The sequence below is a fragment of the Alexandromys fortis genome, unplaced genomic scaffold (assembly GCF_014885135.2).
Source record: "Alexandromys fortis isolate MF-2015 unplaced genomic scaffold, M_Fortis_MF-2015_v1.1 scaffold_148, whole genome shotgun sequence".
Taxonomy (NCBI): domain Eukaryota; kingdom Metazoa; phylum Chordata; class Mammalia; order Rodentia; family Cricetidae; genus Alexandromys; species Alexandromys fortis.
In genome coordinates this window covers 1,190,409-1,214,927 of record NW_026068019.1, presented here as the reverse complement: position 1 = coordinate 1,214,927, position 24,519 = coordinate 1,190,409, and the positions used below count along the sequence as shown (strand labels likewise).

The window sequence follows — 24,519 nt, the reverse complement described above, 5'->3', positions numbered from 1 at the left end:
TTGTTTTTTTTTTTGGTTTTTTGAGACAGGGTTTTTCTGTGGCTTTGGAGCCTGTCCTGGAACTAGCTCTGTAGACCAGGCTGGTCTCGATCTCACAGAGATCCGCCTGCCTCTGCCTCCTGAGTGCTGGGATTAAAGGGGTGCGCCACCGCTGCCCGGCTGTCTATTTCTTAAGCAGGAAAAAGGTCACATTATCTGTTTTTATTCTTAGTCACTCCTATGACCCTCCGGCAGCAAACATGCTTTGGCCACATAGTCACATAAGAAAGATCATTTTGATTTATAATACTTTGTGTTCATTTCTCTTCCTGCCACTGTAGGATGTACGGCAGAAGCAACCTAAGACATGTTTCCTTGGTCTCAGCTTCACAGGGTACAGTCCCTTACAGAGGGGAAGGCCTGGGGACCGGAATGGGGTGGACAGTGGTGGTGGGAGCTTGCAGTGCACGCTGTTCACACTTCAGATTAAGACGCAGAAAATGAGGAGAGAAGCAGGGCTTGAATATAACTTGAAGGCCTATACCCAGTGGCCTCCATCAGCCAATGATGTCCCATGCCTGAGGTTTCACAACCTCCCAAAACAGTACCATCAGATGGGGCAAAGGGCTCACATACACAAGCCTGCGATGGACATTTTATATCCAAGTACTATTTTAATAAACAGTGATTCTGGTGTACTAGCATTAGCGGATATGCCACTTTGATAGTCTGCCTGAAAAGAAAACGGCACTTGAGATTAGAGAAAGAAACAAAGGACTTGCTTTACATACTCAGTGAGCTTCCCAGGTGCTCATGTAGCAGGCGATTTTAAACCTGAACTGTGTCAAGGGATGTCCAGGATCCCAACCCTCAACAAAAACCTCAGTGCATTATTTCTGGCCTTACTATATAAACTTGAATTTGAGAAGCCTATTTTAAAATAAAGAAGTCACATAAAGGCCGGGCTTAGCAGGGGCAAAGTGTTAGTTGTGCAAACCTGATAGCCCAAGTTCAATTCTTGGAACCCATGTAAAAAGTTGTAGGTGCTACCATGTCTAATTCCAGCACTCCTACTGCAAGACAGGAGAGCTGCGAGACAGGCTGTGGGCCAGCTAGCTGAGTGGACAGTGAGGTAGCAATGAGACCCTGCTTAAATGAAACATTGTGGAAGAACTGACTCCCACACACCTGCTGGGGCAGGTCCATGCCTGCACTATATGCGCACATTATTTTTTATTGAGACCATAAAAATACCCACTTTGGGTGTGATGCATTTTTTTTTTCAAGAGACAGGGTCTTACCCTACACAGCCCAGGTTGGTTCAAACTCACAAGCATGAGCCCCATACCCAGGACTCCTGATTTCTACTTCTTTCCTCTATTCCTGTAATCAGCACCTTCAAATCGGTACTAGAGGAAAGTTTCAGTTTAGTCTTACTCTATTCCCAACTCATTTTCCCTAGATCAGATGTTGTATGTGGTTCCTGGAGGGAAGAAGCAGTAAGGACAAGGAACCAATGGGTATGTTTGCTAGCTTTTATAACACTTTTGGAATTAAACCACATTTCTCCATCTTTACAATTTTACTTTTGTGCATCTGTGTCCACGTTCACGTGTGAATTCCAGGTGTGTGAGTGCCATGGCATGTGTGGAGGTCAAAGGATAACCTTCTACCTTGTTTGCTATTGAGTATGCTGTGCTAGCTGGGCTACAAGCACCTGAGATCCTCCTGCCTCCCATCTTGCTGCAGAACACTTCAGTCTGCACTAGAGATGCTTGCTATCATGCCTGGCTTTTCATGGGTTCTAGGGATTCATCATCAAGCCCTCATGCTTAAAATGCAAGCACGGTATGCTGAGCTATCTCACCAGCTGATCAATGTCTCTGGATTTTATGTTGAGTAGTTTACCCATTTTACCTCATCTAAGATTACTTATGGACTGAAGCCTGGGCTGAGACCTATACTCCAACATGCTACAGGATATATTTTGGAAATGTTTCCTTTCAGTCCCAAACTAGTCCTCACAACTCTAACAAATTATGTTTAGCATCTCAGCAGGTAGACACACCCACTACCAGGCCTGATGACCTAAGTTCAATTCCTCCAATTCACATGGAGGGAGGGGAAAACTCCTGTGGGTTGTCTTCTGATCTTCACATGCTCATCACAACATATACAATTCATTTAAATAAACTTAAAGCATATTTAAGGACTGTCACTTAAACTAAGAATCCTAAAGATCCTAAAGTCTTCAAAGAGAAAAAGGTTACATTTGTCTACCCCCATGTACTAGTAGCCAAATACATTTGATCTGTTAATTTCCCTGTCCCACAACAAAACCGTTTTGTGACTAGAGTCTCATGCAGGCAGTAGCCCCTACAGGCTTGGAATTGTCTGAAACCCAGAAGTCTTCAAACTTGCAGCTTGGCCTCTGAAGTGCTGGTGTCATAGGTGTGAACTATCATACCCATTTATTCCTGGTAACTAATGTTCCCATTTGATTTTCTGTAAATAATCCATCCTGACTAGATCCTTCAATTAAAAATTATTAGGTGTTTTTTTAAGGCTTATTTTTCATTATGTGTATGTGTTGGGGGAGTACTAGGGGGGAATGTGTATATGACTGCAAAAGCCTTCAGAGACCAGAATCTCCACTGGAGCTGAGTTACAGGTAGTTCTGAGCAGCTCGATTTGGGTGCTAGGGCCTGAGCTCAGGTCTTCTAGAAGAGCAGTACTGACTTTCTCCAGACCCTCCTCCAATTTGTAAAACATCCGCGAAATGGGATCTTTGTTTCTGCAGTGCGAGCGATCACACTCAGGCTTCCAGCACACTAAGCAAGCACTCTGCCACGGCGCCACATCTTAGTCCAGCACATTCAAGTCTTTAAAATGAAGGCTGTAACAAGTAGCTTGTTGCTCAAACTGCCAGACACCCGAGTGTTCTATCAGTGTTTTCTCATACATACTAAACCAGTTGTAGCTATGGCAAAATAAGTTAATGATGGCAAGTTGACTATCACTTTACCACTGCCAAGCAAAACAAGTAATAGCTATTCAAAAGCAGAGTCAGCTGGGTGTGGTAGTACACACCTGAAATCTCAGTAGTGTATTCAAGACCAGTCTGCTATTAAAGCAAGAAAGTTCCAGGTCAGTCAGGGCTACCCAGTGAGACACCATCTCAAAACAAACAAATATTACGTTTAGAGATCAAAAATGACAAAGATGGTCACCGAATAGATCAGTAAAAAATAAGTAACAGTTCTGCACCAATGCACAACAAAATATACTTTATTTTGACAGCAATGAACACGGTGCTGTATGTAGGTGAGGCATGCGACTAGGAATCCGCATATCATCACAGGCCAGTGTGGAAATCAGTGGAAACAAATACTATTCTTACATCTTGAAGGTTTCGTTCAAATTGAAGACAGTTGAGTTCACTCACTGTAAATGGAGTATTATTACTGTCCTTACTCAATCAGCAACTATACCCCTAATCAAGTGTGCAAAGCCAAGTATGAGAAGCTTTACTGTACTCAAATCACTTTTAATAGCAATGACAGGAAGATTTCACTTTTTCAACTCAGGCAAATTTCCTTTATTAGCCAACCTGGATAATGAGCATACAAATGTTCATCTGTTCATTTGTATAACTAGCTGATTTCAATGTCCTTTATTCCACCGAAAGCAAGTACCAGTTTGCCTATAACTGGACTGGACAAAGAAGCATATTCTCATACCTTGTAATGTCATACATTTAAGATTAAGTTGAGTCAAAACCTGACCTCTACCAATAGAAGATATCAAGTGCAGTTCAAATGCGATTGGTAAACTTCCAAAGGGAAGAGGTGGAAAAATGATGCTAAGGAGAGACCAGTCCTTTGAAGAAACTATCAGGACCTATAGACTTATCAAAGTCAACTCACAAATGAGGGGAAGGCTGAAACACTTTTGTGAAGCAGTATTTTTAGATACGCTGCTTCATTTTCTCCCCTTCTTTTAGAATAGATGCAGATTAATGTTTTACGCAAGGATGCACACTGACCTTCTGCTGTTTCTAACTGCAATACTGTGGGTTTAAACAGTATGCTTCCATTTACATAAATACCTTATACACAGTCAAGGTAGCTTTAGAGTGAGAAAACTAACTACTAAGAAAATCACTTACCAAACTCCTGCTCTTTTATAAGGTATTTTTAGAAGTAACACAGGACCAAAACATCCAACTATCACTTTATTTATATTACTATGCTTAAGTTACATGGAAAAGACAGCCAAGCAGTTCTGCCCCATTTCAGGAAATCTCCAATCAACACCACGTGTTTGGTGACAAGCAACTAGGGGTGGTGACATTGTGGGTCAGGACTGACAAGGAAGAATGGGTTCTGGTGCTACAGTTCCTCTCCAACAAGAATATGGCACACTGGCCAGCACAAGCCACACTAACACTGAGCCTCCAGCGCTGGGCACAGATTCGGATCTCTTCTTGAAGCTAGCAAATTAAGTGAAATAACTGGGTTTAAAAGAAAGTTAAAACAAAGCCCAAATAAATTTAAAAACCATGCTCTTGACATATTCTCCACGCAAAATGTACAAAAAACACTCCTTTTCACTGTAGGGGCCAAGTTTCCCCTCACACAGCCCACCACATAACTGCAGACTCATCTGCCTCAAGATGTAAACAAAAGGAAAAAATTAACGGCATCTGCAAAAATTCTCTCTACAAACTGCTGTTGGATGGGAAATACAAAATTGAAAAGAAAGAAAGAAAGGTTCCATCTCAGATTCTCACACCCTCTTGTTTGCAGTTCATGAATCCGATTCTGATGCTAAGGTGACAGTGTATGTAAGTAGATTTCTGTTTTCAGTGAAGGAGACCTGGGAAAAGACGGATTTATCGTTTTTTCTTCAAGAGTTATCAGATGGTACATGCTCCTCAAAGCCTTCACTCTCTCGAACTAGTGCACATTCCAGGATCACACGGCCTTCCTTATAACGCTGGCTGTCTTCAGTAGCAAACTCATAGATCCATCCCAGTTTGCTATTGCAGTTTTTGCAGCTCACATCTCGAACCATGTGGCGGCCAGTGAGCATGACCCGATCTTGAACTTCACTGTACTGCAAGTTAACTACCTAAAGAAAAAAATATACATACACACACAAAAACCCTTGTAAAGTCATGTAAGTTAGCCGACAACTATGACGATAAGCAAATGTATACACAATTAAATATTACAGAGCTGTGCATGCCCATGATCTCAGTGTGGAGAGGCCGAGCCAGGAGGATCATGAGCTTGAGAGCAGCCTCACTACAAAATGAGACCCTGCCTCAAAACAACAAACCGCCAAGCAAGTGTAGAAGTGTAGTTAGTTACACTCATGATAGCCACCCAGGGCTGGTTTTAAGAGATGCAGAGATAGGCTTGTGCCCCTAGGCCTTTAATCCTAGTATTTGGGAGGCAGAAGCAAGAAAGAAAGGCTTCAAGGTCAGCTTCACCCACATAGGTCAGTTTCAGGCCAGCCTGAGCTGAGACTCTTGTCTGAAATCCTATCCGACAACATACATCCAAAAAAAAAAAAAGAGGGAAAAAGAGAAAGGAAGGAAGGAAGGAAGGAAGGAAGGAAGGAAGGAAGGAAGGAAGGAAGGAAGGAAGGAAGGAAGGAAGGGTATGCTTCTGAGACAGAAAAATCTGGAAACTGCACTGTACTGGGTATCTAAATCGGGAACTTTTTAAAAGAGTTTTTTTTTTTTCCCCTATGGATGAGTGTTTTACCCACATATATGCATGCGTGTCTAGTGCCTGTGGAGGTCAGAAGGCAGTGGATCCCCTAGAACTAGAGTTACAGATGGTTGTAAATGCAGTCTGCTGCAAGAGCAACTAGGGCTCTTAACTGCTGAGCAATATTTCCAGCCCCCAATCTAATTCAATCTAAGTACTACACAAGTCCTAGTCTCGCCATTTATATATGGTAGCTCTATTTCTGGTTGTAGTGAAGAAAAAGGTCTGGAATTGAAGGTGTGGGATATAAGTTTGAATCCAGTTGTTAATTCACTCTGTAGTGATGAATGTTAGACAATCAAAGAACCTATTACAACAGTGTTCCATGAAGTATTATATTTGTTTCTGAAAACATACATATATACACAAACAGGTTGGGATAGGCTAACCTACTACAAGCTATTCAATGCAACACATTAATTTTCAAGGAAGTGCAAAGATAATGAATAATGAATTGGATTCTAAAATAATCTGGAGAATTTCCAATCATTCTAAATACCCAACAATCCTCTAAGCTTTACTTTCCTCTAAAAGATTAATAGTAAATAATTTTGGCTTTAAAGGTTATACAGTCTTAATTCCAGCTATTTAGCCTTGACACTTTAACACAAAAACAAGAGACTATTTAAGTAAATGAGTAAGCAAGACTGAAGACTGTTTACAGTTAACAGGCAGCTCGCCTGCCAGTGTCAACCCCTCCTCTGTAAAAGGAACACACTACTGACTCTCCGAGAGAATATTCTTCACTCACGGAACAGAGGAACAAATTCTAGCGAAAAGTTAACCTGACCTACTGAAAACACTCACTTAAGACAAGATTAGATCTGTTTTTTTTTAGCCTAAAAGATGTGAAAATTCAACTTTTCTAGGCTCCAGGGTACACAATCACATCAACTAATCTCAAAACAGGTTCAAAATTTCAAAACTAAGCAAACTAGACACACATTTGCAAATCTGCAAATGCTTTTCCTTTTGGTACACCCAAAGAAGCCAGATGACAATCAGAAGGCTGGCTGACAATCATTAATTATACAGTAAGAGAAGGCAGCTAGATTCACTTCCAACAAGTAAGCTGTAACAGCTAGCTCCGTAATGGATCAGTGACACAGAAGGGAGAGAAGATGGGTATGTTCGCCTCTTTTCTCCAAATTCTGTGAGTAATAAATCTTTACACTGAACATTTCCCAAAGAGTCAGAGACCCATCCTTCATTGTTGTTTTGGGACAGGGTCTCACTGTGTGGCTGAAGCTGGTCCAACTGGTCTATAACTCACTGTGTCTTCGGTTGTTCTCCAATTTGTGGCAATCTTCCTGCTTCAGCTTTCCAAGTACCGGGATATTAGACAGATGCTACAACACCCTGTCTCTCTTCTTCTAACTCTTTATTTAGGCTTTATAAAAATAAATACATAAATAAACTCATGTACCAGTAATGTAACCCTAAAATCCCAGAGACACGCTAATAGGCAGCCACTTCCGTAGGTTTCAGCCACCATTCTGATATTTCCTGGTATCTGTAAACCCTTGAGGGACTAGTCTAGTGTTGCTGTCAAATACATCCACTGAAGATATGTAAGAATGAAGCTTTTTTTTTTTTTTTTACCAACCTTGTTAAAAAGAAACGCTCTACCAGTGGCGCCTGTGAACCGAGTAGAGATGAGTTCTGAGCGGTTGGTAAGGATCGTATCACAGTTTGCACATGAAAACAGACGGGTACCGCCGATATGATCTAGGAAGATTCTGCCCATTTTGAGAGCTAAAGTTCTTAAAACCTAGAACAAATGGAAAAATATAAGACACACATTATTAAAAAGAATTGAGAGCAGTTATTGGAGGGGGTGTTATAGGTTATTTATGTACTATAATCTAAATTTTTTTCTAGCACCTGTCCTGTGAAATATCTGACCCTGAACAAAGGGATTCAAAGTCCACACGGTGAACAAAGAACAAGACTCCCCAAGATAGCAGTAATAAGCATGCTAGGTGACACTGAGGAACAGTATCACTTCTCTTTTGGTTGGTGTGAGGAACAAACAAAAGGAAAATGGAATTTTGTTTTATATGTGTATATACACACACACACAATCACTGACACAGACGGGGCTAGAGAAATGGCTCTATGCTCTTAGAGCACTGGCTGCTCTTGGAGAGGATTTGGGGTTGATTCCCAGCACCCATATAAAGGATCACAACTGTAACTCCAGGGGATTCAACACCCTCCAAAGGCACAGACCTACATGCAGGCAAATAAAACACACACACACACACACACACACACACACACACACACAGACAAGTATGGAAAAAAAAAGAGCATAGCTTTTAGTCTACATTCTTAGCATGTGGTATATAATTTAAGACTCGGAGGTATGGGGCACAGATGCAGTGATAAGAGCAGAAGAGAGTGCAATTTAAAACAAGAAAGGGCTGGGAATACAGGTCATTGGCAGAACACCTGCCTGACATACTGGTATCCGGGAGTTTCTACACCAACACCACACACTTACACACAAAATACGACAAAAATAAAAACAAGAGGGGACATGTGGCTTGAGAGGAAGAGGTGAACTGATAGGTTTGTGGTCACTGGTGTACCAACCACTACCCAGGGCCAACAGCACTAACTTCGTTAAGTCTGAGTCTAAAGTCTACTGAGCACCTACTTTAAAATTCACAGTTCTGGGAGGGTCTCACCTCCCAGCACCCCACTCCACAGAATAGTAGGCTGGAATGCAGTTCCACAAACTCCAAGACAAAGTTCTTCCATTACCCTCCACTGCCTCCCACAAAGGAGGGGGCATGGTGCAGACCTAGCTAGCTTAAGGTTAGAGCAACTAAGACAGAAAAGGAGAAGATGGACTTTCCAGCTATGACGTAACAGCATTAAGAAATGTAGGTGATTGCTGGTTTAATAAATTACAAAGCTTTGAAACAAGTTTCTGAAACCAGGACATGCCACACTTTAGTATTTCAAGAGTTACAGAGGCAAGAATCAATTCCTTAAATCCACTGCAAGCCATTTCTCCTGAAGTATTTTTAAATCTCTAGATATATTCAAGAATATACTACAGGTTTCATTTTAAAATGTTTCTGGGTGTTATTAGTTCCTGTGTTTCAAGTATTTACTAATATGTTAAATGGTGAGCAGAACTGATACAGCTCTCCTTTAGAGGCAGGGATCCAGACTTATCTGTAAATACAAATACTTGTTTGTAATTACAAACTAATAAGGAAACTATTTCTTCTTAGATTTATGAACTTTTCCAGCCCTTAGGCAATCCTATGTCATCAGAAGAATCATTCTGAAGGGGGGAGGAACACAGGAGGGAAATGGGGTGAAAGGATGAAAACAAAGTATGATACTTTTGAAATGTCATAATGAAATCCACTCTATAATAACAAAAAATACTAATTAAGAAAGAGAAAGTAGGCTGGGAACACACCTTTAATTCCAGCACTCGGGAGGCAGAGGCCAGCCTGGTCTACAGAATGAGTTCCAGGACAGGCTTCAAAGCTACAGAGAAACCCTGTCTTGAAAAACAAACAAAAGAAAAAGAATCTAAGGCTGAGTTTGGTGGCATAACCCTTTAATCCCAGCACTTAGGAGGCAAAGGCAGGTGGACCTCGAGTTCGAAGTCAGCCTGGTCTACACAGTGAGTTTTCCAGGACTGCCAAGGCTGTTATACAAAAAAAAAACCTGTCTTCAAAAAAAAAAAAAAAACCCTAATATAGTAACAAATATCATCAGAGGCAGGATGTGTCCGTTCACGTTTGAGTTATGCCTGAGAGAGAGAGAGTTCCAGGACAGCAAAGTCTACATAAGACTAAGTCTACTATATTTTTGTTTTGCTTTTTAAAGGAAGAAAAGCCACAATATGTAAACCCTTACACCAGACTTAAGCTATGGTGGTTAACTTTCGGATTGCATTTCTGGCGATGCTTACTCCTTACTTTTATAGTCCTTAAACTGCTTTTCCAAGACACACACACCCCAGACACAGTGGGGGGGGGGGCTCAGGGTGGCAGCTAAAGGCCTGTTAAGCTGAATTCATCAGCCCCGAAATATAGCAGTAAACAAAACTGACGGATTTCATTTGAACTATATATAAGGTCTTATTAATTTTAAAAAGGTGAGCTGAAGAGCCAGAATTGGTGATGGATCCCAGCAATCTCAGCAGCAGAGGCAGAGCACCCAGGGAAACACCCCATTTTTCAGGCCAGTAATCACCTAGTATGTGTAAAGCCACAGACTCACTCCTTACACCACAAATAAATTAATTAAAAATAAATGCTAAGGCAGGCGGTAGTGGTGCACACCTTTAATCCTAGGTGGATCTCAGTGAGTTCAAAGCCAGACTTATCTACAGAGTTCTAAACAGCCAGGACTACACACAAAAGGCATGTCTTAAAAATAAAAACAAAACAAAATTCTAGGTGGCTAAAAGAGATGCTCAGCAGTTAAGAGCACTTGGTGTTCTTGAGGGCCCATGTTCAGCTCCCAGCACCCACATCAAGATGCTTATAACTGACTGTAGATCCAGCTCCAAGGGCTCTGACACCCTCTTCTGATCTTCTTGGTTACTCATACATGGCTGACCACACAGACATAAATCTTAAAATAAATAAAATTTGGGGACAAGAGAGACAGGTCAGTGGTTAAGAGCACTTATTGCTCTTGCAGGGGATTCAAGTTCTGTCCCCAGCACCAATATCAAGTAGCTCATAACTAACTCCAGCTCCAGATCTGATATCCTCTTATAGCCTGCACAGGCACCTGCACATGGGGGACACGTGCACACACACACTCTCTCTAAACAAACAAGAAACAAAAAAATTAGAAATCTTTAAAAAAACAAAGTAAAATTGGGGTGAAAAGGCCTGTACTTTGGGGGCTGGGGTCAGGTCTAGAATACACAACATATTTTCCCATAGGAACTGACTGTGTTAAGCAGTTTTGTTGTTCTCTCCCATCCTAATTTATTTTTTCATTATCCACTGTGGTTCACAAAAGTATTTTTTCCTGTTTGATCCTTGTACCACTGTTTCAATTTATGACTCTCCATATAAATAAGGCATTCAACACACACGTGAACAGCTGACTTGTTAAGTTTATAATTATACATTAACTGTTTAATAAAAAGGATCGATAGCAAAGTTTTACAGTTCTCAGTGTGGTCATTTAGCTTCAGCCAGTTCCTGGGATTTGTTTTAAAGGTAATTTTCTTTCCAACTTTCAAATATCAGACTCGATTTATTTTAACTACAACGAAACAATTCTATTTCTAGATTGACCTTAGATGCTACCATGGAAGATGTTCCAAATGAACTTTATTCCATCTACCTACATCATTCTATCTTTGGCTCAGTAATACAGGAATAGCTGTGACCGACCATTTGGTACTGAGGGTAAATAGACTTAATATGCCTTCTTTGCTGCTTCAAATTTATTCTATTTTTTACTCTACCCAAGTATTTTTACTGGCTTCAATTATATGATTCATTACCAAGACTAAAAATATCTAGGAAGAACTTTATGTTACATGATTCCTGATTGTGATTGCCATTTACATATAAACATATATATTTGTAACTATATAGCTCTTGTTTGCCAAAAAAAAAAGTTATGTTGTCAACAAGAATCACTGCATGGTCATTAGATCCCAGTAAGCCTTGGCTTTACAAGGTTTGAAAAAGTATAACAGTACTTCAGTACTATAGCTGTCACCAATTACAATCCCACTACTATATCCTGAAAATCTGTGTTCCCATAAAACGTGTCCATTGAAACCCAATCACCAATGTGATGGCATCTGGGGAGTAACTGGGTCATGAAGACAGAACCCTCATTAGAGGATTGGGGTCTTACAGAGGCTCCATGGGGCTGCCTTGCCTTTCTACCATGAAGATACATCTAAAGGGGCATCAATAAACCAGGAAAAAACAAGTGCTTTTTTGTTGGGAGCAGGACAAATAAATTCCTATTGTTTATAAATCACTTGGGCAACACTGTTCAGTTACAGTAGTCCAAAGAGAGCCACTTTATTGTTAAGGAGACTTTATTGTTAAGGCTAAGAGTCAGCACAACTGTCTGGACCTGGCCAGTGCAGACTCTGCCTCAGACCTAAGTATGCCCAGTGTATGGGACACTGTACTTGGTACTTATCACTTAGCTGTGATAATTCTTATAGTAGGTATATATTACTCTAGTTTATAGGCATGAAAATATAGCCCATGTTAACTTCTCACAAGGAGCCAAGCTAGGCTCTAAACTAAATAACTAAATCTTATTCCAGTCTCCCTTCCCTCACCTAGAGATGCTTTAGTCAGTCTCCCTCCCTCGGGCTGACCACAAATTCTCCTGTATTCCCTAACTCAGTAGTAATCTAATCACACACTCCCTAAAATTAGAAAACAACTATGAATATAACAATAGGACTTACGTCAGATCAGGAAATCTTTTCTCTTTCCCTTTCTCCACATGTATTCAAACACTCATCCCATCTAAGAGTGTTAATGGCCATAGTGTGTTTTATTAAACCCAGCACACATTCACAGATAACGCTATACTTATGCTGGATTAGAGCTATAAAATACAAACAGAAATACACTTTAGCCGCCACCTTCTAAAAGCTCTACAAAACTGCTTCTCTATAAATGCTGAAACCTTTTGTTGGAAAAAACTTGAGACAGGTCATGCTATGTAGTCGAGGTTAACTTGGATTTACTATACTCCTGCTTCAGCCTCCCAAGTGATGGGAATATAGGCCCATGCCATCAGTTACCTAGATTCTTACAGAAAAACTAAACACCTTAGAGGCTGAAGCAGAAGTATGTGGAGTTTAACATCAGCCTGTGAAGTTCTGTCAAAACAAAACAACATAAAAACTTAAAAAATGAAAGGGAAGGGACAGAACTTGGAAAATGTTCAAGATGAAGCTCCGTGAAAGAGCATTTTGCCTAGCATATGAGGCCCAGGTTTGATTCCCAGTATTGGGGGTGGAGGATTGTTGATCCTAAATTTTTATTGGGCCAATAGTGTGGCTCAGTGGTAGAATATCTGCTTGCATCTGAGTAGCTTGGCTTCCATCTTTAACATCTCTCCATACTACCAAAAGAAAACAAAACCCCAAACAGCTTATTAAGAAATACCTCATTATGTGATAAGCTTGTTCACTGGTAATTATCCTATGACTACTTGGAAGTTTATGGAGTTGTATCATCATCCCCACAAACTGGCTCTGCCTCCTAAAATCCTCATGAAGTGGTCTGCAGCTGGTCCCTTCTTCTAGCCTCTAGGGATTATTTTTCACACTTAAAGTATTTCCTACACACTAACTGTTTTGGTTGGTTTAACAGAATCTCCGAGCTCTTCAGTTGTCACAGCACCTTACTGTCCCACTGCAGAAAACACATCATTTGACACTTTTCTGTGCTGAAATTACACTTACGGCTGAAAGGAAAGCTCAGTTAAGAGTAAGGATAAGCTGTTTATGATTTTGTCTACTGCAACACTCCAAGCTAAACCAGTACAATATTAAGTCATACGCACATAAGTGTAAGGCCCTTTTGGCAGTATTTTTGCATAGTTTCAAGTATCAAAGTTGGTTGTTTAACAGTTTGTCTGCTATTATCTGAAGCAGTGAGACCAGAATAAAAATACAGTGAAGTTCATAGACAACTCAGGTATTGTATTGATTATCTTCAATTTCTTCTCCCAAAGAGCATCCTTACCATAGAATCCCTAACTTCCATTTGCAACAGAAGATTCTGGTTAAGTAATTACATCTTAGGATCTCCATCTTAAAAAAATTTTTTTAGCCCGGCGGTGTTGGCGCACGCCTTTAATCCCAGCACTCGGGAGGCAGAGGCAGGCGGATCTCTGTGAGTTCGAGACCAGCCTGGTCTACAAGAGCTAGTTCCAGAACAGGCTCCAAAACCACAGAGAAACCCTGTCTCGAAAAACCAAAAAAAAAAAAAAATTTTAATTATGCAATGTATCTGTAAGCTTAAAAAAGAAAAATACTTTTCTTTCAGGAGCCTATGACACAATGTCCTAGAAAGGAATGATTTTAAAAATTGGACACGGTGGGTTCATATAAACCCCTAGTTACAGGTCAAAAACAATTATCTAAAAAACTTGTTTGGCTCCTTTAAAGTGTGGGATCTCACTGTTGGTTTGTTCTGACTTAGCAGTTAAGAGCACTGGCCACTCCCGCAGGGGACCTGGGTTCAATTTCCAGCACCCATATTTGGACTTACAAACATCTCTAACTCCAGTTCCAGGGTATATGATGCCCTCTATGGCCTACACCTGCACCAGACACAAAAACTAGGGCACAGACTACATGCAGGCAAAAAATTCATGCACACAGAATAAAATAAAACCCAAGTCAAAAACACAGGGGTCAGCAAACCAGAGTCAGCTGGCTAAATCTAGCTCACCTCTAATTTAACTGCCCACAATCTAAAGTATTCTTTTAAAGCATTAAGAAAACATCAAATATTTTAGTGGTGATAGTTTCTTTGATACATAGCCACACTCCTTTGTTTATACATTTCTTAAAGATCTACTTATTTATTATGTATACAGTATTCTGCAAGCCAGAAGAGGGCAACAGATCTCATTACAAATGGCTGTGAGACACCATGTGGCTGTTAGGAATTGAACTCAGGACCTTTGGAAGAGCAGGCAGTACTCTTAACCGCTGAGCCATCTCTCCAGGTCCACTGTTTATACTTAACTGCTCTCTAGCTACCAGCAGAGTTTACACGGTGACTGTACAAACTGGTGGCTTGCAATCCTCAGAAACAGAAACTTAGCTGGAGTCAGGTCTAAAGATCGGTAGCAGTAGCTTTCAAATCCATTCCCATTTTCTTCATGGATTTTCTGGCTAAAATCATTGGCATTCTGAGTTGGGCACAATGGTTCAGGCCTGTAATCTCAGCATTCAGAAGACTGAGCAGGGTACTAAAGTTTAGAACCAGCCAGTGAGAGTCCCAGTCTCAAAGACAAAAATTCTTAGCTTCCCATAACCACTTTAGCATACTAAAGATCAACTATATGAAGATCATTCAAATTAATAATATATATCCAGCTGCTGCCTCCACGCTTCACCCACAAAGACTTATACAGCATGGCTTAGATTACTTAAACTCTAAAGACAGGAGCTGTTTGTATATTTCAGCTCCCCCCTCGCTCAATACCCTTGTAAACTTTAACAAATTACCCTGTTTCCTATGTAAAAGGCAACAGCAAAGTATCTAAATGGAGATACTATATCCTGAGAACAGGGTCCTGTACAGTGAGTGCTAAATAAAGGTCATCAGAGTAGACTACATATCCCATTTCAACTCTGCCCCACCACAGATGCGAAAGCAGGGTTCAGAACTGACACGAAACAGTAGCAAGTAACAGCCTCACCTCCTGTTAATTACAGCCACGTTAAATACCAAGGTAACAGAAATTATAAACTGGACGAAAGCTAAGATGTCAAGTTCTTAGTGTCTCAACTTTAGTCTTAAAATAGGTACCTGCCCTCCCTATAATTAATAATCCAGTGTGGTCTCAATCCTGGCAAATGGATTTAGCCTAAGGAGATACCACTTCCTAGCTCTAAAAATACCAGGGAGAACAATTGGCATCTGTTTGCAAAAATGTCCTCTTCACAAAGACTATTCCTTAGTTCAGGAATTGTAACTTTGGGGCATTTTCAATCACCCATCACAGTGTTCCCACCCCCTCTGGACAGAGCAGAGGGGTTTTTTCATTGCACCAGATGGGGAAAGAGAAGTGCATATAAGGAGGCTGGTACACAGGGTTCCAGTATGGGAAGTTACAAAAATCTGCCCCCTTGAGAAGTAGTTTGTTTTTGATTCTGCTAAAATGGATTCACGTGAATAAATGAGTGTCTATTTGGCTTTCAGTCTCTTCTCTCTAGAACAAAGGAAAGACAAAAGCCATAAAACTTTTAATGGCTAGAATAATTATTAATACTGTAATAAACATGTGATGCTATTTCAGTTTCATTAACTATTTTCATAGCAATTTTTTACAATATTATACTTAAAAGTTACATGGTGAAACAACAATTCAATCTAGAAAATCTATTTTTTCCTTTTTGTAATACTGGAAATCAAACCAAATACCATGTGTATGTTAGGAAAACACATCCCCAGCCCAATTGTTCTTACTTTTGTACTTGGTTAGCAAGAGTCAAGCATCAATGACATAAGAAAGCCATGCCATCCTCTTACAGAACAGTATCAAGTCACTCTGCTGGGCCAAATGATGTCCTGCTTGTGGGACTGGGTCTTCATTTGACAGGAAGTAAATGTCTGATCTTCTCACATAAGATAATGCCTTATTTTGTTTTGTTAAACAATTTCCATACTGACTGTATTTCTAGAATACTGCTTAGTCATTAGAAAATAAGACCAGTCACATAACTCAGCAGCTAGTCATGAGTCAGCAAATAATCTGAGCTGGTTATCTCCCCAAAAACAACTTGGCAAGACAAACATGATCCCCTTGTTTGTTGTGATGCAAAACTGAAAGCTTCTTGCTGGATGGCTACAATATAGTTTGCTTTCTAGAGTGAAGTGCCAAATAGCAAATTCATGTCTAGCTAACAGTTCCCAAATTACACATTTGTTACCACACGGCATTATCAGGGAAATAGTATTAATTTACATAGTTACATAACTACCAAAGCACTCCAAAACAAAGGAGGCTAGATAAATACACTTAGGACTACCTTCACATCTCATGTATATTTAGTAGTAGTTTCACATCCCATAGGCTTTTTCATAGGGTGTAGAGTAGGTCTCACTTCCTTATTAAATTTAGACATTTTTATTGGACTTAGTTAATTGTGTGGGGCACATGGAGACCAGGACAGCTTTGTAGAAGAGGTTCTCTCTACCCTGTGGGTCCCTGAACTAAAAGTAAGGCCGTCAGACTTTCATCAAGCACTTTTACCTGCAGGGTCTTATCACCACCCTCTTTTTTTTTTTTTTAACATTTTGTTTTTAAATAGCCTTAGTTGACAGAGAAGACAAATGAGACCAGGAAAAGTTCCAGTAGATGTTCTTTTAGAGGAAGCCACATACATTAACCAAGTGTGCTTAGAAAAGTCACTGTTAAAAATCCAATTTGGTTTCCCTTACAAATTGAATGAATTTCACTGTGTGCCTTTCCGAGAGATAAGATGGTTTTTATACATAAACTAAGGGGAAAATCTGTACTGAACAGGCCACATGAGGGCATGAAGCGGGCATTAACCGGCACACCTGGAATCCTAGCACCAAGGACAATAAGGGAGGGTTGCCAAGAGTTTAAGGCCAGCCTGGCCTTCGGAGTATAGGACTCTACCGAAAAACAAGGGCATTAGTCCTTCCAGAGTACAAAATACCTTGTGCTTCACTACACACACACATATGTCCGTCAAATCGAACATGCTCCATCTTCCTGCATTTGTAAAAGTTCCAGGCCGTTTTTCCTAAACCCATGTGGCCAACATAACCCACTGGCTTTTCATTTTCTAGGCCTAATGTCATTCTCTTCAGAATACTTGCGACTTCCTCCTCCTGGTGTCTCACTGTCTCATCTTTGAACTTTTGTAACACTCATTTCATAACATCCCAACATTTAGCGTCGTGGTTTTTCTCAAGTCATCGGTCTGTAACCTTTTACTAAATTGGTAGCTTCCAGACAGAAGAGTTCACATTTTCTGGAATCTCCTTCTTACCTAATACACTATGAGACTAATTCTTAGCAAAAGAATATATCAAAGCATCTCACATCTGCCACAAATATGCACCCGAGAAACACTGAAAGACTTTGACTTCCTCTATGCTGGAAGGCAGCAGCAAACCCTGCCGGTGTGGCTTGCAAAACTGTCTGACGGGCTTCCTATGGTGCCTGCTACTTCACCAGCAAGTTCACTTATTTTCCAAAAGCAAGGTTAAGACTGTGGTTACTTCGAAATTTTTCCATCTGTCAGAGGGCACCTGAAATAAAAATCCTCAGCTTTCCAACAGGGCTCTGTAAACAGAAAAAAAGTTTAAAAATAAATGAGCTGCACACCTTCCCTGACTGCCACTCCAAAGGGAGATTAGTTGGCGTCAGGATAAACCAGACCTTTGTACTACTGCGGCGTCCCACTCCCGCTGGCAATACTCCGCCGTCCTACCTACCTGCCCAGCAGCGTGAAATCAAGGGGTGCGCAGGCGTGTGCCTATCTCCGCCAGCAGGGAGGAGCCTCCAGGTGGGCTCCCCAGCCAGCTTTGGGGTCCCCGCCAGGCCGACCGCCCGCAGCCGGCCCAGCTGATCGCGCCCACGTGATGCCCGCCAGCCAATCGCCTGGCGCAAGGCGGAGAGCGCGGCGGCGGCGGGGCCTCCTCGGCACAACAAACACAGGCGGAACAGCTGGGCGGGCGCGGGCTCCCCCAGCCGTGTCCCCACGCCCCGAGTGCGAAGGGACCCGAGGGCAGGATGGTAGAGGGCTAACACCTTAGCGGGCAGGAGCCGCAGCCGTGGCACCGGGGCGCGAGTCCGGCCTCTCCGCAGCGGGCTGGATGCGAGCGCGGCCCTGGAGCGCGGGCCCGCGGGCCGACCCGGAGCGGAGCCCGGGCGCGCCCCCGACGCTGCGGCGGCGGGGACGGCAGCCGTGGGGGCGGGGCGGCCGAGGAAGTGGGGGTGTCACCGGGCCAGCTGTCCGCGGAGCGGCGGCCGCGGCGTCGGTCCCCGAGGGTGGCGGGGAGGCGGGTGGGGGCCGCGGGTCGCCAAGGGGTCGCGTCTGTTGCGGGCTCGCGGGGGCGCTCGGCTGCGCGGCGGGGGCGGGCCAACGGGGGCCGCCGCGCCACGGCCTCACAAAGAGCGACGGCCCGGCCCGCGGCTCTCCGGTCCCTACGGGCCCTGGTGGCCGCGCCGGGACCCCGGACGAGTGGCGAGGGGGAAGAGGCACTTCCTGCCTGGGCCCCCGCCCCGGGCCGCTCCCCGAAGGCTTCGAAGCCGCCGGCCCGAGGGCTCCGGGTCTCCGCCGACTTCGAGCTCAGCCCCTGCCGCCGTACTCACCTGCACGCTGGGGAGATCGGCGCTGCCAGCGGCTCTTCGTTTCTCAGCTGGGTCGAAGCCCCTCGGCCTCCAAGTCTTCAGGTTTAGTCAGGCCTTGGCCCCGCCTCTCCCCGGTCGGGCCTCGGCGTCAATCACCCGGCGTGGCCCCGCCCTCCCTTCAGGCGGCTCTCCCGGTTGGCCCACAGCCCTCTTCATGTCTAGGCTCCGCCCCTCGCCCTGGCACTCTGCCCCTTCCGTCGCGCCCCGCCCCTCCCCTGGCTCACCCTCCCCCCACTCCTGCTCCCCAACACTCAGCCACCCACCCCGCCCCGTAGCCGCAGAGGATGGGCGGGCTCATCGCCGCTCGTCCCGCCCCTAATTCGACACTTCGCATTCTTACAGCCAATCAAGGAGCCTAACTCGGCCTCCTCGGCCAAGGTGGCCAATGTGGTGAGCCTGAGGACCCGCCCCCCATCCCAGCTGAGCGCACACAACACAGCATCCACGTGAGTCAGCTTCTTAAAGGAGACGCCTCCGCCCTGCTAATTGCTGCGGCTGGGACTCTACCTGTCCCTGGCGTCGCCAGGTGGCGGCTGAGTCCTTAGCTTCCTGAAGTCCAAGGAAGCCTTGAAGAGGCGAAAACATTTGCTAGGCAAAACAGATATTTAGATTAACGTGCCCCCTAGGTTGAAATGCCCCTCTTATTATATCTGTAGACCGCTTCCCTTTGCCTTACACAGAGTTACCTTTTACAAATCCCTAACTCTTGAGTCTCAATATCTAGGATTTCGTGGAAAACAGGGTTGTTGTTTTTTTTCCAAAGTGCTCGATTTTTTTTGTTTTGTTTTTTCGAAAAAAAAAAAAAGGTTTCTCTGTGTGACCCTGGCTGTCCTGGAACTCAAGCTGTAGACCAGTCTGGCCTTGAACTCACAGAGATCCACCTGCCTCTGCCTCCCAAGTGCTGGGATCACAGGCGTGCACCACCACCGCCCATCTAACACGTTCCATTTTATGTACAACTCTTGACCGTGGAAGTAATTTCTCTTGACCATGGAAGTAATTCTCAAAAATATTGGTCTTCTATGTGGAGATTATTATCAGTCTTGTGAATCTCGAGATTTATTGAAAAGGATAGCTTTGCCCTTTGCCCTCACCAGTGTTTAAGCTGACAGATTTCGCCATTTTATTGGCTTTCACAGGTAATTATGTCTGCTGACTATAAAGATAGCAAAAATATTTTAATAATGTCCGTTTCTAAAAAAATTATATAAATATAATATATATACAAATATATATAACGCTAGCATTTATAAACGATATTGTATACTGATATCTAATCATAAATATCACTAGTATATACTATAAAATATTAGTTATATGTATAACTAATATAATATATTTATACACTGGTGTTTGAAGTAATGGAATAGATGTCCTGAAGAAAACCCTAGTACTTAATTTCTTAACCCTAAATCCTCCAGTATTTTTATTAACTTATAAAAAGTTGTTCTGGCTTGACTTTATAAAACATGCAGGTTCTCAGGGAGGCAGAGACAAGGGGATCTCTGTAAATTCGAAGCCAACCTGGTTTATATAGTAAGGCTATATAATGTCTCAAAAAAAAGCTACTCTAAACATCAACAATAAAAGACTCTTTGGATCAATGAGAATTTTGTGGGGGAAAAAGACACAAGTATATTGGGGGTTCTCATAATTCTTTTATTTTTCTTTCATACAAAACGATTACATTTAGAACTGTGCACACAGGTGCTTGCTTGTAATCATGACACTCTGGAAAACTCGGGCAAGAGACTCAGGAACTGTGCTGCAGTGAAACTGTCCTAAATCAAGGTGCACATTGATTACAGGAAAGTACACTGCCTCATCCCCACCCCCACCCCCAGCATTTGTAAACAGGTCCAGGGCCTCAGGCACACTAGCGAATACTCTGCCTAGTGTGTTACATCACCCTCCCCTCTTTGAATACCAGATTGAGACGCGTCTAGCTACGTCGCCTTTGTAGGTCTCTTATTTCCACCCTACCGCTGCTGTTTCTGAGCGAATAGCTGGGATTACAGATTTGTTTTTTTATTTCTCGTTTGTTTTTGTTTATTGAGTTCTTCCTAAAGATGGACGCGTAGGTTATCATTGATAAAATAGCAAGTGTTTCTAAATACAATAATTTTCAAAAGAAGTACAGTGCCTAAGCCCCAGAAAAGAACAACTTTAAGAACTAGGTAAAAGGTGAAGCAATGATGAGTCTCTTCCTCCCCACCTCCTCTTTTTTGGGGGGTGGGGTGGGGTGTTACAAGACAGGGTTTCTCTTTAGCTTTGGAGCCTGTCCTGGAACTAGCTCTTGTAGACCAGGCTGGCCCCAAACTCACAGAGATCCACCTGCCTCTGCCTCCCTACCATCCCTAGTCTCTTGAGTTTCCAAATCACTAAGTCTATTTTTGATAGTAGTGAGCTAAGTACTGTTTTCATCTTCATTTGGTCAGTGATGAATTAGTTAACTGTCACAGTAGCTAACCTGACCCAGCTTACCCGATATAGTTATGAAACACAGTACTTATAATCTTTGAGGAAGATAGAAGAATCCTGTTTATAAAGGGTGATCTGGATGATAGGATGTGCAGAGCTTGGGTCCCAGGGAAGAGGGAACAAAGATGAAGGGACTGAAGGGACAGGTTCATTGTTAACACAGATGGATACACAGGTCTCCCAGGCCATGGCTTCCAAAAGGATAAAAATAAATGGAAGGGGGCTGGAGAGATGGCTCAGCAGTTAAGAGCATTGCCTCCTCTTCCAAAGGTCCTGAGTTCAATTCCCAGCAACCACATGGTGGCTCATAACCATCTGTAATGAGGTCTGGTGCCCTCTTCTGGCCTGCAGGCATACAAGCAGACAGAATACTGTATATATAATAAATAAATAAATAAATATCTTTTTTAAAAAAAAAGAGAAATGGGAGAACATGGTTGTTCCCAAAAAGACTGAAAATAGTCTACTCACCTCATGAATAGTTCCTGGAATGTGCCCAAGTCAAGACCATTAAGAAGCTGGTTATTTGAAACAGTAGTGGCTTTTCAGAAACAGGTGTCTTCTTCACATGCTGGCCAGGATCTGTGTGAAGCCAGATTGCTGCCGGAGTTGTGTCTTTCCCAGGGAGATGTTTGCGCATGCTCACGATGATGCTTTCAAGAATGGAAACACTCGTGCTGCTTTAGACCTGCTACTGCTTCCCCACCACCTCCGTCCACCACAGCCCAGGGAACAGAAGAAAAACTGTCTTCTTGGGGAAGGCGAGTAGGGTGGAGGACTAGGTCAGTGGAGGAGTCTTTGCCTATCTTGGTTGAGATTAGCTTTAAGGTACTTGGGAATGTTGATTAGGGGTGAGAAATAATGAGCCTAAAAGAAATATGTATTTTAATTTTAGATAATATACAATTAAATATAATGAAAGGAGAAGGGCAAGAGAACTGAACTATATCCTATGGAATTTGGCTTCAGTAGTTTAGAATAAATTGGTATTCGAACCATTATTATTTGTCATAGCCACATGTTGGGGTGACATCTGTTGGGGTCCAGCCACGACGGGTCATGTGTTCCAGGGTAAGGGTAAGTGGGTTAGAAATGTTAGGCAGAATAGACAGAGATACAAAAGAAATACAGAGACCTAGGATAGTCCTTGGAGGACAATCCAGTGAATATTGAATGCCCATGCTTGTTTGTTTCTCTCTTTCCTTCCTCCCTCCCTCCCTCCTCCCTCCCTCCCTCCCTCCCTCCCTCCCTCCCTCCCTCCCTCCTTTCTTTCTTTCTTTCTTTCTTTCTTTCTTTCTTTCTTTCTTTCTTTCTCTTTGAAACAAAGTTTCCCTATAGCTTTGGAGCCTGTGCTGGAACTTGTTCGTAGACCAGGCCGGCCAAGAACTCAGGCCATCCGCCTCTACCTCCCAAGTGCTGGGTTTTAAGGTGTGCACCACCACCACCCGGCCCACATTTATTTCTTATGGTCTTTAAATACCTCAACCCCTCCCCAAAAAAGAAAAAAGCAAAAGACTTTTTTATTGTGACAAGGAACAAAGTACTTACCATCTTGAAATGCAAAACACCAAGTAACCATCCCATAGGTCAAGAAGTCTGTTAGTAGCCACACCTTAAGTTAAATCTCCCGAGGTGTAGAGAAACCCTGTCTCAACAACAAACAAACCCCGTCTCAACAAACAAACAAACAAAACAAAAATCTTCCTTGTTAGTAGGTACACCTTAAGTCAAATCTCCTGAAGATAACTTTAAAGGAGCAAGAATAGGCTTAAATTCTCTGACCTTTAGTCAAAGTGGAATGGATCCACTTCTGTGGGCCCCCACAATTACTATATTTTTTTTTGTTTTGTTTTTTGAGACAAGCTTTGTTGTCCTGGAACTCTGTAGACCAGAGTGGCCTTGAACTCACTGAGATCCACCTGCTTCTGCCTCTGGGATTAAAGTTTATTTTTTAAGACAAATCTCTTGCAGCCCAGGCTAACCTCTGAATTGCTGTGGCACTGGGAGTGACCTTGAGCTCCTGATCCTCTGGCCTCTACCTCTCAAGTGCTGAGATTACAGATAAATAAGTGCTAGCGTGCCAGCCAGGTTTTTGTTGAAATTTTATTAGAGTAAAATTCTTCCACTAAGAGCTTGGTTATATCTCAATAAACTCAAGTACTTATCTATTTAGAGACAGAGTCTCATGTAGCCTAGGCTAGCCTAGCTGTGTAACTGAAATTAGCCTCCTGTTTCTATTTATCAATTGCTGAGATTCCATTTGTGTGGCATCATGTCCTGCTTTCACCTTGGAGTTTATATTATCTGATTTTTTGAGGATGTTTTGGCATGAGTTGAGTCAATCTTTCAAATTATATTTTGAAATCAGAACTTTCAGTAGGCCAGAAAGTGACCAATTGAAAATATGGCTTTTTAAAAGGTGATTAAATTTAAATGAGGACATTAGGGTAGAGTCTAATCCAATCTGACCGAAGCCCTTATAAGAAAAGACTGGATCCACTTTTAAACATGGGCAGATTCAGATAGAGAACCAGTCTATCAGCTTAGATAAAGGATAGGGCATCTATCTACCAGCCTAGATACAGGATAGGGCATCCATCTACCAGCCTAGATACAGGATAGGGCATCCATCTACCAGCCTAGATACAGGATAGGGCATCCATCTACCAGCCTGGGAGAGATACCTCAGAAGAACCTTCCCTGCTGACATTAGTTCTTTTTTTTTTTTTTTTTTTTTTTTTTTTTTTTTTTTTTTTTTTTTTTTTTTCGAGACAGGGTTTCTTGTTTAGCTTTGGAGCCTTCCTTGGCATTCGCGCTGTAAACCAGGCTAGCCTTGAAGCCTTGAACTCACAGAAATCCACTGTCTCTGTCTCCTGAGTGCTGGGATTAAAGGTGTGCACCCCCACAGTCCGGTTCCCTGCTGACATCTTGATTTTGGATTTTTTCTTCAATTCAGTAACAATTGAAAAATTAATATTTGTTGAAACCACACAATCTGTGGTATATGTTGTGGCACCCCAACAAATTATAATATAGGGTGTACTAGAAATAACTTCCCATATTTATGTGTTTCTTAGGAAAGTTAATGTCCATTTGCCTGAATTTTCTTTCTTTCTTTCTTTCTTTCTTTCTTTCTTTCTTTTTTTTTTTTTTTTTTTTTTTTTTT

At 42.4% G+C, this 24,519-nt stretch overlaps 1 protein-coding gene across 4 annotated transcripts; it reads right to left on the bottom strand.

Moving 5' to 3' along the window:
* Window positions 1-3,249: 3,249 nt before the first annotated feature.
* On the bottom strand, window positions 3,250-18,989 carry Ypel5 (yippee like 5). 4 transcript variants are annotated; one of them, XM_050162989.1, is made up of 3 exons: window positions 18,834-18,989; window positions 7,366-7,530; window positions 3,250-5,112 (listed from the first exon to the last, which is right to left on the bottom strand). In XM_050162989.1, the coding sequence occupies exons 2-3, from the start codon at window positions 7,504-7,506 to the stop codon at window positions 4,888-4,890; spliced, it is 366 nt and encodes a 121-aa protein (XP_050018946.1). In that variant the 5' UTR covers window positions 7,507-7,530; window positions 18,834-18,989; the 3' UTR covers window positions 3,250-4,887. The 4 variants fall into 4 exon arrangements, with proteins under 4 accessions (XP_050018946.1, XP_050018947.1, XP_050018949.1 ...); XM_050162990.1 differs by lacking the exon at window positions 18,834-18,989 and adding an exon at window positions 17,954-18,224; XM_050162992.1 differs by lacking the exon at window positions 18,834-18,989 and adding an exon at window positions 17,738-17,801.
* Window positions 18,990-24,519: the final 5,530 nt, after the last annotated feature.